The sequence below is a fragment of the Saccopteryx bilineata genome, chromosome 2 (assembly GCF_036850765.1).
Source record: "Saccopteryx bilineata isolate mSacBil1 chromosome 2, mSacBil1_pri_phased_curated, whole genome shotgun sequence".
Taxonomy (NCBI): Eukaryota; Metazoa; Chordata; class Mammalia; order Chiroptera; family Emballonuridae; genus Saccopteryx; species Saccopteryx bilineata.
Genome location: NC_089491.1, coordinates 14,442,374 through 14,456,755, shown reverse-complemented (window position 1 = coordinate 14,456,755; position 14,382 = coordinate 14,442,374). Strand labels below are relative to the sequence as shown.

Below are 14,382 nucleotides of genomic sequence, written 5' to 3'. Positions count from 1 at the left end.
GCTTCTCTTGTGTGCCCTGGTTGGAAATTGAACCCGAATTCTGCATCTTTTATTTTACAATACAGTATATCATGGACAGATCTCCAAGTTTAAAAAATATATACGTGTGTGTGTGTGTGTGTGTGTGTGTGTGTGTGTGTATCACCCATGAAATCTTTCTTACTCTTTTCAGAGTCTATATTGTGTTCCATTATATGGATCCTCCATAATTTATGTAGCTTATTATTATTGAAGAATATTTAGGTTGCTTCCACTTTGTTGTTTTAGAAACAATACTACAAAAAAAATCTTTATATATACTCTCTAACAACTAAAGAAATATATATATAAATATGCCGTATTCCCCCATGTATAAGACGCACCCTTTTTGAAAAATGTGAGGTCTAAAAACTAGGTGTGTCTTATACAGTGGTTGTAGATTTTTTTTACTTGCATTTGACAGTGATGAGGAATTGTATGAATTTTATGATGAATAAAACGAGTTTAATAACTTTATGTAATTTTTTTTTCAAATTTTGGGCTCCAAAATGAAGGTGCGTCTTATACATGGGGACATCTTATACATGGGGAAATATGGTAATATGATATAAAGAAATGTATATAAAAATATCTTATGCATTCATACTAGTACTTATCTAGTATAAGTCACTGTTATTTTGAACTTGTAAATACGAAAAAAGTGTTATCTCCTTTAATTTCACATTTTTTTAGTTGTTGGAGAGTTGAGTATTGCATATGTATTTATTAGCTATTTTGTATTCCTTAATTTTTTTTCTTTATATTTATATTGATTTACCTGTTCTTTTATTATTCCAAAGAACTATTCTATTTTTTAAAAAAAGAATTCTGGGTTTTATTCTAAGAGTCTGCATTTAAAAATCACTTTCCATTCTTTTATGCAGACTATCTGGTGATCATACCATCTATAGTTTTATAATGTTTTCTAGTTTCATAAAGGGATTGCTCATGTAATACATCAGCCTATAAAAGAAATGTAGTAACATTGAAGTAAAACTGCTGGTGGCATTTAAACTATAGTAGTCCCCCTCTCCTGCCACCAACAAGTACTAACTTTGATTATCTTTAATATTAATATTGCTCTTTGTCTTTTCAAAAGTTATTTAACTCCGGTTCTTTAGTTTCCTCATTTACAAAATGAGGATGACTTACCTGTCTTGCCAATCTCACAGAGTTGTGAGGACTTAATGAAGTAATGAGTATGAAAATAATTTGTAATGAATTAAGTATGAAAATAATTTGTAATGAATCAAGCTGAGTAATGGAAGAGGGTAAATCTCTAACTGATAGAATGATGAGAAAATGTATTTCTATGAGAACAATGCAAGTACTAATAACAATATCTTTTTTAAGACTATTAGCCCTGGCTGGGTTGGCTCAGCGGTAGAGCGTCGGCCTAGCGTGCGGAGGACCCGGGTTCGATTCCCGGCCAGGGCACACAGGAGAAGCGCCCATTTGCTTCTCCACCCCTCCGCCGCGCTTTCCTCTCTGTCTCTCTCTTCCCCTCCCGCAGCCAAGGCTCCATTGGAGCAAAGATGGCCCGGGCGCTGGGGATGGCTCTGTGGCCTCTGCCCCAGGCGCTACAGTGGCTCTGGTCGCAACATGGCGACGCCCAGGATGGGCAGAGCATCGCCCCCTGGTGGGCAGAGCGTCGCCCCTGGTGGGCGTGCTGGGTGGATCCCGGTCGGGCGCATGCGGGAGTCTGTCTGACTGTCTCTCCCTGTTTCCAGCTTCAGAAAAATGAAAAAAGAAAAAAAAAAAAAAAAAAAAAAAAGACTATTAGTAAAGAACACTCAAGTTCTCCAGGTGATGGTTTCTGTTTGCTTCTTTCTCCTTTTAGCCCTTGTCTTGGTTTCTTGCAGACCCTTTTCTACCGATTCTTTATTCTTCCTTAAAGGTAGCTCCTTCAGAACTGAACACACACTGTGTTTTTCATGGTTTGCATGATAATTTGTATTAATATGCTTATGTACATTTTAAGTTTTGAAACTGGCTTGCCTTCCCATGAAATGTGCTTGTGTAAGTATGTATAATTTTTTTAATGGATGTGTGCGTAGGAGAGTGAATTTGAATGTTGGGGGTGGGGGGAAGAATTTGTATTGTTTTTCTTATTGGTAAATATGTTAACTGCAGTCAGTTCTTGATTATCCATAGCTAATACTATAACTAGCCTAGGTCCTTGGACTTCTAATTTGCTCTTATTTTTGTATTCCCTCACTGGACATTTATTGAATGCTTACTATACGCTGCACCTAATGCTATAAAAGACACAAAGGTATTTAAAGATGCATAGAGTATTTATTCTAATTTGCCTGCAAAGACCTTTTCATACATTCTCCATGGTTTCAGTCACATTTGCCTTTCTTTGGTCCTATTGCCCAATGATCTTTGGGAGAGAAGCCCAAGATTAGTTGACACTGTTGGTTGTGAGTTGCTTTTTTGAGACGTGGTTTGTGAGCAGTTACTGAAAGAGCATCAGTGTGGGTAATGTGCTTGGCGCCCTGCTGCAGGGCATTGAAGGCAGTATAGTGTAACAGACAGTGTGTTAGATTTGAAATCAAGAGATTTGGAATTGAACTCGGCCTCTTCCATGACCAACTGTGCAACTGGACAAAATATTTAACTTCTCGGTGCAACTTTTATCATGTCATAAGGTAGTTGTGAAGATTCAGGTAAAGGCTTAGTACAGAGTCTGGCACACAGATTGAGTACTCAATCAAGATGAACTCTTATCCAGTTTAGCATTACTTCCCTTTGATGGATAATCAGGAGTTGACTGTAAGCTAAATCATGCACGAGTTTGATTTCCTGAGCCTTGTAAAATGTGTATGTTTGTTTATTTTTTAGTCTCTTCAGCTTGCACTTTAATATTAATTAAGTTTTTCTGCATGTTTTTGTTTGGTATCTACTGTCAGACACTGGCAAGAAAAGGTGAAAATCACTTAGTGGACCTTTGAAATAAACTCAAAGAATTGTTGTCATAGAAGGAGTACTGGTACCGATAGTTAATAAAATATTTAGCCTCTGCCACTAATCTAATATGTAACTTTGACAATTCTGTTAACCAATCTGGGGTTCAATTTTTTCCATTTTATAAATTCAGAGAATTAGGTTGGATGATTTCTGTCATTCTAACTCTAAAAATTTATAAGAATAACTAAAAAGTTGTACTTCTAGAATTACTTTATTAAAAATTTAATATTATGTACTTGGATCTGATTGATCTTATTCACATCCCTTATCCTCTATTATAATGTGAACACTTGAAACTGAGATGCTATTAGCCAAAATACCACAGCAACAACAGTACATCAGTTAAAATCAAGCTCTTATTTTCATCCTTCTCATTCTTCCTCCTAATAATCCCTTTATAATGTTAGATATTTCCATTCACAATTTGAACTATTACTAAAATCACAGAATAAGTTAAATTAGTGTTAATTATTGGGACATTGGGAAGCACGTACTTAGTAGACTAAAAATAATTGGTACTGAGTTATTTTTATGTTTGGATAAAGCAAATTTAAATTATTTTTTAAATTTTTATTCATTATATCCTGAAATAGCATAAAACTTCAAAGGTCTTTTATGTGATCTCTTATGAAATGATAATTTTACGTTTCTTTCTAATACTTTAGAATTATGATAAGATGCTCTGAATGTTGTGCTGTTTGCTGTGGGGTTTAAAACAATCTAATTATTAGTTATGATTAGAACTTGCTCCATACCATTGTACCTTTATACTAACTTGCTGATGCTGTATGTTGTCTCATCAATTTGGGCCAATAGCTAAAACAGAAGACCATGGAACTAACACGAGCATGTCAGAAACAGTATGAGCTGGAACAGGAATTGGCCTTTTATAAAATTGATGCTAAATTTGAACCTCTAAATTATTATCCATCAGAGGTGAGTTATTTTAATTTTTTAGTAATCCAGAGTTAAAGCAAACGTAGTGGGGCAGGGGAGGACAGATGGGGAGACTTGCAAGGGATTTTATCAGTAACCACTCCACTTTCTTGTTATGAAAGCATCAGCAGAGTAAATGTATTTTGGCTGAATCTGAGAATTATTTGGCTCTGTAAGTTAGAGCATTATCCAAAAGAGATAAAAGGCCCAGAAGGATCTTTACCTACAGCTGTATACATAACCCAAAGCAGCTTTCTGACCCTCAGTTACCTCACTTGAGAGTATGGTCAACCATCTCCTTTCAATCTAAAGTTCCAGAAAAAGTACACTGCCTGCTTCAGCAACCATGAAATAGTCACCTCTGTACCTTGTTTGTTCAGTAATCAGTGGGTCCAATATTAGTCAACCATTTATACAAATGCCATAAATGTTACTACCAAAGAGAAACCACTTAACTTATAAGACCCAATGATTGCAACCAATATCATATTATTTAGTTAAAATGCAATTATTAAAATTTATTAAACTGAGATTTTACTTATATATCAGCCAAGAAACCAAGATAAAATATCTAGATTTCTGATTTGAAAGATTAAGCAATGCTTAAAATCACAGAACTGTAGAAAGTTCTTTAATCAGTCAGTCCAGACTCACTCTTCAGGAATAGAAGAAATCGTTTGAGACCATTTTTTGCTCTAGTTCTTTTTGGTATATAAAGAATCAAAGGATGACATATATTTTTCAACTTCTAGGCATGTAGGATTAACGTCTTGGCAGTTCTGTGATATGTTCTTTACTAATAAAATAAATAATGTCACTTGACTGCTTATAAGTTACTTAATAAACCATAAATCTATTCATTTATTTTGCTTTTAGTATGTTGAAATTGATAAAACCCCAGATGAAAGCCCTTATATTGGCAAATCCAGATACAAGAGAAATATGTTTACTACAGAGAGCTACATTATTGATAAAGCCCAGCCAATAGAGATCAAGAAGATGGAGCCAGATGAAGGGGAACAACCTAGAAACGAGCAGAAGAACTTGAGAGCGCATATACCACTGGACATGCAACTGGAAGACAAAGAAAGAAAAATTAGTGCAGGTTTAAAAAAGTTATTTTAAATTCTTTTTTTGTGTGTGTGTATTTTTTTTGTATTTTTCAGAAGTGAGAAGTAGGGAGGCAGACAGACAGACTCCTGCATGTGCCCAACCGTGATCCACCTGGCATGCCCATCAGGGGGTGATGCTCTGCCCATCTATTCTAGGGCATTGCTCTATTGCAACCAAAGCCATTCTAGCGGCTGAGGCGGAGGCCATGGAGCCATCCTCAGTGCCCGGGCCAACTTGCTTCAATGGAGCCTTGGCTGGGAGATGGGAAGAGTGAGAGGAAGGAGATGGGGAAGGGTGGAGAAGCAGATGGGTGCTTCTGTGTGCCTTGGCCAGGAATTGAACCCGGGACTTCCACACGCCGGGCCAACGCTCTACTGCTGAGCCAACCGGCCAGGACCTTAAATTCTTTAAAAATATATCAATAAAAACATTGAATATGTAGGCAAAGTTTGTTTTATAATTCTTTTACTAACATGCTGAAGGCATTTATTAAATTTTTGTTTATGTGCAAAGTCTAAAACAAATGTAGTAATCCACTGAGCAGGTTATTTTTTAGTTCTTTTATGATAGAAAAAAATGGGGTTTTTGACAGTAATTTGATGGCAGCATATCAGGGGATATACGAATGCTTAAATCTGCTCCTGCCAACAGATCCTCTCACCATTGGAGCTGTACATCCAAAGGCACAATTAGTAGTATTTGTAGCAGTTATTACTATGCATGTAGCCAATACCTAAAGCAGTGCTTTGGGTCAGCTGGAGCAGTGCACTGTCCTCATGCTTGAGCCTGTGGCTGGCCTTTGACTCTTCCCCCCCGCCCCACACTCTACCTCCTCAACCTTCTCTCCCACCCCTTACCCCCCAAAACATCGAATTCAAGGGGTCTTACCACTTCCTGGCAAGTCACAAAGAGGTCAGCCCAAGAGGGCACTTAGAGACCCTCTAGTAGCAAACTGAACACACCTACTCAGCTGCATGGATCTGAGAGAAGGGAAAGCAGACCTCAGTTCATGCATCTCACTAGTAATCATGGCCCATTGTGGGGCTTTCACCAGTCAGATTAGCAGCTCATCTTCCCTTGGTTGGTAGCTAAGTGGAAAGCATGGAAGGCCGGTAGAGGCTAATTTGGAGAGAGGGAAGAAAAGAGACTTTGTCCATGCTTACATATATACTATATGCCAGGCTCCAGAGGGGTAAAGCAAAAGTAAATCAGGAATTTGTGCAGTCTAGCATCAAGGAGGTCATCATTTTATAGGGAAGGAAGGAGGGAGAGAAAGAATTGGAAATTTGAGGTACAAAAAAATTGATTTGAGATTCACCTTTAGCTGAGAAAGACTTCTTAGTGAATTTCTTGATACTGAGTCTCATAAAAACATTTACCTCTAACAGATTTTTTTAATAGCTTGAGCCTAATTGTAACTTAGTGACATGTAAGTGCATGTTTACCACTAAAATTCTTATTCTCTCAGAGTTCTTTAGTGTTGGGATTATCAAGTAAAGCCCCTTCTATGTTAATAATTTTATAAATTAAAAGATCAGTTACCGTTCTATAGCATATCATGAAATGAGAGATTAAAAGAAAGGAAAACCATCATAAGAAATTATGTTTTTTATTCCTGTGATCTATAATTTATTATAATCTGTAATCTAGAATTTAACTGGGGGGATGAGGTTATTGCGAAGAAAAAAATCTGGTAGAAATTTGAGAATTCAAGATTTTTCTTGTGTGTGTCTGTGTGCATGGTTTTAAATTTGCAGCACAAACTCGACTATCAGAACTGCATGATGAAATAGAAAAGGCAGAACAGCAAATTTTAAGAGCTACTGAAGAATTTAAACAACTGGAAGAAGCTATACAAATTAAAAAAGTATGTAAAAGCAAAGCAGCAATGCTAAGAAGAAATGCAAAAAATGAAATGTATTTTCTCCCTTCACAATTGTAAAACTTTTTATTATATTTATTTTTAATTGAATTTATGGGATGACTTTGGTTAATAAAACCATACAGGCTTCAAGTATACCACTCAATAAAACATCTGCATGCTGCATGGCGTGCGTACCCATGCCCAAGTCTCTTTCCTTCCCCATTTATCCTCCTTTTGCCCACTTCCACCTCCCCCCAGGCGCCTTTCTGTGTGGCTGTTGCCATGCTGTTGTCCAAACAATTTTTTAGATCAGTGTTGCTTAATTAATTATGGGATAACAAATTTCAAGGTCAAATATAGTTTTAGCATTTCCAATTACATTTTTCTTCTAATCATGATGAGATCTTATTAGCATTTTATAAAGTTTGTAGAAATAAATTACTTAAGATTTATGTAAAAAGATGTATTTAGTTTGCTAAGAAAGCACCTAACTTACCTAAGGAAGTTGCTTCTTGATATATCTCCTGATTTAACTAAGTACTCCCTACCTTCAAGATCCTGGGATATAGATTAAGGGTAAGAAGACATCTGCACCATGAATATTATCAAACAAGCAGCAGAAATTTAAATGATATGAAATGTGGTGTACAAAAAGACAAGTGATACACTCAGAAATGACAAAATGTGTCATGAAGAAGTAAGCAGCTTTAAACCCATGATGTAATTGCATAGGGAGAAAATTCAAAAAAGGAAGTATTTGACATTTTAGTTTTTAAGTATGTATAAGGTTCTAGTTATTTACAACTTTTAAAAATCAGTATTTCAAAATTATGATGGTAACTTCTTTTAAACCATAGTATGTAGAACAAAAATGTAAAGCCCAAGTTATAAATTCTTTTTAAAGATGTACTGTATTGTATTTTCATATTATATAGTAACTAGAAATTGATTCAAGTTGATGAGAAGCTTACTGCTATATGGCATTTGCCGACTGGGCCCTGAGTAATGAACAAAAGAGTTATGTATCTCGTGCTCATGGACAGGAAATAGGCATAAACAAGAAAAAAAAAGTAAAAGATTTATAGTTAAATAACTTAAGTATTGTGGAAAATATAGAAAATTAGGAGAGGCAATAAAAAGGATATAATTTAAATTGTGGGGACCCACAACGGCCTCTCTGAGCAGATGACATTTAGGCTAAGACTGAAAAGGTGAGAGGGAGCCAGTGGGCAGAGTTAGAGAAAGGTGTTACAGGCAGAGGTGACAATGTGTACAAAGACCTTCAAACTAAAGATTCCTCTGCAGAGTGAGTGAGAGTATAATGGAAGACGAGGTTTAAAGATCATGCCAGGCTTTGTAGATGCTTTTAAGGGGTTTGAATTTTACCCTGAATGTAATGGGAAACCTTTGAAGGACCTTAGGTAGTAGAGTGACTGATCCTATTCGTATTTTAATAAGAGCACTCGGCTACTGCAAGAGAGTAAAATGAAGGAGATGGGAAGAATGGAGATGTGTCCATCTGTTAGGAGGCTATTTGGTACAAGCAGGGGGTGATAATGGCGTGGACTAGGAAGGTGATGGTGAGCATGGAGAGAAAAACTGATTCTAGGTAAAATTTGGCAGTAGAACTGATGGATACGTTTTCAAGATGGATTGAAAGTGGGAGATGAGGTAGAGTGGGCTATCAAGAATGATTTTAATAACTAAATTTAATAACTTAATGATTTTAATAATTAACTAAGATTTTAATAATGTTTCATAATAGTACTACCAAAGTTTTATGTAGCTAGATTAATAGATGTAAATAATGTGCATAATTTTAAAATAAGCTTACAAAATGTGCTTGGAAAAAGTGGTTATTTGTTTTATTTTTTTGCGAAAGAGAGGAAGGGAGAGAGATGAGAAGCATCAACTTGTAGTTGCGACACTTTAATTGTTCATTGATTGCTTCTCATACATGCCCTGACCAGGGGGCTCTAGCCAAGCCAGTGACCCCTTGCTCAAGGCAGTGACTTTGGGCTCAAGCCAGCGACCCTGTGCTTAAGCTGGTGAGCCTGTGCTCAAGCCAGCAACCCTAGGGTTTCGAACTTAGGACTTCAGCATCCCAGATTGATGTTCTATCCACTGTACCACCACCAGTCTGGCAAAAAAAGTAGTTATTTTAAATAAGTAAATATAAATCTAAAATTTACATTGCGCTATTAATTTGCTTGACATGCTAATAAAAAAGGGTAAGTACAATGTAAAGTAATTTATAAAGTCAGCTACCATTATTAATATTATGTTATTAATAATTTACAAGTTGTATTTACTAGAATGAAAAATTCATTTTTACCTGCTAGTAAATTATTAGTTTTTATAAACTTTTATAAGATATTCTACATATAAGCATAAAAGTGTGTAATATGGATGAAATGCCTAGATAACTTGGACATTGTACTGTTATTTAAAAAACTGATAGGTTACAGAATACCTTTAAATTATAAAAGTTACTTTCTTTAAATTTGCAAATCAGTGTTGCTATCCTCTGTTAATTGTGTGTTGGGGTTTGGGGGATTAGGTTTCAGAAGCAGAGAAAGACCTTCTTTTCAAGCAGTTGAGTGGTAGGATACAACTTCTAAATAAATTACGCCAAGACGCTCTGGATCTAGAAATGCAGATGGAAAAGCAAAGGCAAGAAATTGCTGAAAAACAGAAGGAGATCAAGGACCTGCAAATAGTCATAGATAGCTTGGATTCCAAAGACCCAAAACATGTAAGTAGATGAAGAGATTTTGGCTTGTTCTATGGGGACTAGAATATCATTTTTTGTAGGTACTATGTCTCATCATTTTTAGGCACAGAATCCTTTCTGAAATTATAGTTTGATGCACAAATTTGAGTAATATGTATTTATATGTGTGTGTATATATAGAATATGTGTTGTATATATACATATAATTCATATACACATATGTATATATACAATACATGTATGTACACATACATATATATAAGGTCTACCGGAAAGTTCTGTCCATTTCTATCACAACAAGTTTCGACATGTAAGCACATGTTTATTTGGCGCATATGTGCCTCTCTATTTTTTTTTTTTTTTTTCTTTCTTTCTGAAGCTGGAAACAGGGAGAGACAGTCAGACAGACTCCCGCATGCGCCCGACCGGGATCCACCCGGCACGCCCACCAGGGGGCGATGCTCTGCCCATCCTGGGCGTTGCCATGTTGCGACCAGAGCCACTCTAGCGCCTGAGGCAGAGGCCACAGAGCCATCCCCAGCACCCGGGCCATCTTTGCTCCAATGGAGCCTTGGCTGCGGGAGGGGAAGAGAGAGACAGAGAGGAAAGCGCGGCGGAGGGGTGGAGAAGCAAATGGGCGCTTCTCCTGTGTGCCCTGGCCGGGAATCGAACCCGGGTCCTCCGCACGCTAGGCCGACGCTCTACCGCTGAGCCAACCGGCCAGGGCCTGTGCCTCTCTATTTTTATCACTTAATGTTTACATACTGACATAGCAAATTAACTAAAACAAAGTTGATTCACGTGTTAGTCTTACGTGTGAAGCGATAGTGTACCCATGGCTACTGATAAGGTTCATTTACGCCACTGTAATTTTTATGAATTTCAACAAGGAAGAAATGCTACAAAAGCATGTCTGTCGCATCTACCATACTCCCCGGACTTAGCACCCTCTGACTATCACTTGTTTTTGTCCTTACAAAATTTTTTGAAGGGCAAAAAATTCAAAAATGAAGAAGAAATCAAACAAGCACTGGTTCAATTTTTCGCATCAAAAGGTAAACATTTTTCAAAAATGAGATATACAAATTGCCCTCACGCTGGCAAGAAATCATTCATAATAATGGCAATTATATTATTTAATAAAGTTTATTGACGGTAAGAAAAATTTGTATTTTGTTTTATTCCAAAAATGGACAGAACTTTCCGGTAGACCTTATAAAATAATATGTCTGTAGTATATGTCTGTTTAAAAAAACAACAACCTAGAGTTTGAATAGGTAGCTTTAAGTAGAATGAGGGTTGCATGGTATATATATATATATATTTTTTTAAGTGGTTGTATTTCATTATGTTTCAAATCAAGAGAAACTTGTTTCAAGGTGCTCTCTAAACCACCTACACCTTCTCTCTCTCTGCCTTGTTTTCTTCTTTCTTGAGAAGTATGTGGTGAGATAGGAGAGCAGAAATAGGTTTAAAATCTCTTTTCTACTCCTTTAACTTTTATGCAGTTATTTCACTAAAGCTGTTTGTTGTTTTATATTGTTTTGTTTTGTCCTTAACAAGGAAACATTTCTCCAGACTAGAATATGTCTTCCTAAAATGTGGCCAGAGGTGGTCAGGTAGCTGGATGATGGAGTTAGGTTCTTGTCTCCTTCTGAAGTCTTACTAATGGCTTGTATTTTAGCCAATATTTGTACAATTGAAGTAAAAATATTCTGCATATTTTAATGGTATATTTTGAATAATAAAGTTATTTTTAAAGAATTTTAAGATCTCAGGATCAAGAAAAATTATAGAATTTAACATGATAAGAACAATGTACTAGAATTGCTTTAAGTATTGACAAGTTCTTAAGTATTCCTTTAAACATGTTAGTAAAATATCATACGTCTTTTACAGCCCAGCTAATTTTGACGAAAGGGTGCCCTTTTCATCATAGACGTAAGGTCCTTTCTAACAAAACCCTGAGTCTTAGTATTAAAAGTAGAACCAAAAGTAATTTTGATTATTATAATTTTTAATAAATGAAAAATTAGAGTTTTTTCGATGTTTATTTTATTGATTTTTAGAGAGAGAGGCAAGAATATTGGCCTGTTCCTGTTCCTGTTCCTGTATGTGCCCTCGCCAGGGGTCAAACCGGCAATCTCTGCACTTCTGGATGATGCTCTAACCAAGCTATCTGGCCAGAGCAAAAAAAAAATTAGAGATTTTAAATAATGCGCATAATATGGTTAATAATATTTTACTTTATTGCATTTATTTATTCAGAAGTCTACCACCTCGTGTGAGGCCCCTGAGGACAGGAACTGTATCCCCAGGGGCTAGCTTTCTGTTTATGAATGCTTGCATCAAGGAAGGTGGGAAGGAAGCTGCTTACAAGAGCTACCCAGTCAGAACCTACATTGTATCAATATATTCACTGTCAGCCAACAACTGTGATATTCCTAACAGGAAGCCTAGTGCTCACTGTATTTATGTAAAGAATTACATATTGGAGGGAGTTAAATGAGAAGTAGGAATGGCTTCCATTTTTATGGGAGCCAAAATCAATCTGTGTTAGTGGCAATGAAACATACAAACCAGATTTAAGGTTCCTTTTTGGTATTGTTTTTAACTATTAAAGGTTAGTTCTTAAGGTTACAGCCTTAGTCTGAGCACTGGAAGATATCTCTTTACTTTGTTCACAAGAGGGAGCATCTTTTTCTAATTTTCACAGAGTTGCCTTATTGGTGAGTGTTAGGCACCCTATTTTAGGCTACAAATACGAACATTTTAGCAAAAGGGAAAGGATCAAGAGTGGGATCCCTGTATATTTTTTCACAGATGTAGATAGATTTTTGTTTAATTTTTGTTATCTAATTAGATAAGGTATCTTTCTGAATAGCAAATAAAATTTAAAAGTAAAAAGCCTGAGAGACAGAAGATAATATATGACTGAGATACGATGGAAGGCAAATAGATTGTCAACAATGTCCTGCATAGAGCTGGGTTTTGCACGTACTGGTGAGGAACTTTATCACAGTGTCCCTATGAGATTGATGACATATTTTTCATTTTGCAGATGAGAATGTGATTTAGAAAGATTAAATTGTTTCCTAAATTCATCCTTTTAGGAAGAGGTAGAGCCCATGCTTATATGCTGCTACCATGACCCTCTCCCCTCAAAGGAATTAAAAGTCTAAAGAGATTAATTATTTTTAAAATTAGCTTAGAGCTGAGCCGGAGTAGTTTTTAGCAAAGATAAGCATTAAACTAGGTTTCAAAATGAAAAGATATTATTTAAAAATCAAATCATTTTAGTTATAGAAAACAGTCATAGTTAGAAGCACATATATCACAGGAGCAAATAATAAAAGGAGGATTTACATCGCTCTTCCCTATAAGGCAATGAATGCCCTGTGGATGCGAACGGTAACTGCTGTCTGTGGGGATTTAGCCTGTACTAGTCTTTTGCAAAGGGTTCGCATGATTGGCCCTCTTGAGCTTCCTGTGTTGTGGGGGGAGCCACAGAGGCTGCTTGTGATTGGACTAGCTGGCTGCCACTCTTCGCCGGGAATGTGGTTTGAAGAGCTGGGATGTCTCAGAGGATTGCAGGCACTTAACAAAAATGGGGCTGTCAGAGAGGGAAGTGCACATAAATTTGAAGACATTAGAAAGCGTTCCGCCCACTATCTGCTTGCTCTCAACGGCTCAGTTTTAACAGAACAAATTCTGAGTTAAGGTAGGATCGTTTTCTCTGTCGACAAAGGGCTTAAAAGGAGGAGGAGTCAGAGATGTAAGTTCCTGTTTTTACCATAACTTTTGTGAGCTCTACACTACTGAAAATCCAGAAATCTATATACTTTTGCTCCCATGTGTTTAGCGAACCATGGGCATATTGATCCGATTTTTAGTCCTGCATGTGAAGAGATTTTAGTAAAAATTTTAATGGTGAATTTTAAAGATTTATTCATAGAGTTATGAATACAGGAGTTTTTTTGTTTTCTTTATTAAATTCTTTATTGAGCAATAAAAATTTTAAATTTACTTAGACTGTAAGCTGTTACCTGCAGTTATCTTTTCAGAAAGATTTGGGATGAATATTTTGGTAATGTTGGGAGAAGAGTTTTGAAAATCTCATCAAGTTTTGCCAGTAGTAAATTTAAAACCCATCAAGCTGCCATTCATTTGTTTCTTGTCTTTGGAGACAGCAGACTTATAAAATTGAAAAACTGTTCTTTTATATAATCAGTTGGGTCTTGTAGTTTATTGTTTATAGTTCTTTCTCCTGATTACTTTTGATTTATTGTTCTGTACCTCTGATCGGGGAGATAGGGAGGGAGTATGAGAGCCCTGAGGGTGTGAGCAAGAGGGCAGAGAATCTCTGGGGAATTATTTTGTCTCTGTATGAACAGTCTCCAAATGACCCAGACAAGTCATTTGATAAATCTGAGACTCAGTTTTCTCAAGTATAAAAGGAAAGGGTAGACTACTCCCTGGTTGTCAGTTTATCCCCCCACCACACCTGAGAAACACAGTCCAGTGTTTTCAGTTACCAGCAGCTCCCTAAAGCAGTGCTTTTCTGGATGTGCGAGAGTTTATGGGTGTGTGAAGGCTCCCAGGAGCATATGTCATAGAAGAGGAGTGTGCCTCCATAGGGCCCTCCATCTTGAGAATCACTGGGCTAAGTGGTCTTTGAGGTCCCTCTGAGCTCCCAGTTATAGAGCCTAAAATCAAAATGTTTGTTGTATAAGGAATTGAAAAT

General features: G+C 36.5%; 1 protein-coding gene across 9 annotated transcripts in view; it reads left to right on the top strand.

Moving 5' to 3' along the window:
- CNTRL (centriolin) overlaps positions 1-14,382 on the top strand; it is a 93,118-nt gene that overhangs the window by 21,758 nt on the left and 56,978 nt on the right. For 5 of the 9 annotated variants that reach the window (XM_066256344.1, XM_066256347.1, XM_066256345.1 and 2 more), the window contains exons 8-11: positions 3,808-3,927; positions 4,804-5,032; positions 6,798-6,907; positions 9,465-9,659. In XM_066256344.1, the coding sequence (XP_066112441.1) occupies positions 3,808-3,927; positions 4,804-5,032; positions 6,798-6,907; positions 9,465-9,659 (654 nt within the window). Of the gene's footprint in view, positions 1-1,858; positions 1,916-3,807; positions 3,928-4,803; positions 5,033-6,797; positions 6,908-9,464; positions 9,660-13,204; positions 13,414-14,382 lie in introns of those variants that run through there. The other 4 variants (XM_066256351.1, XM_066256348.1, XM_066256349.1 and 1 more) reach the window with 4 other exon arrangements.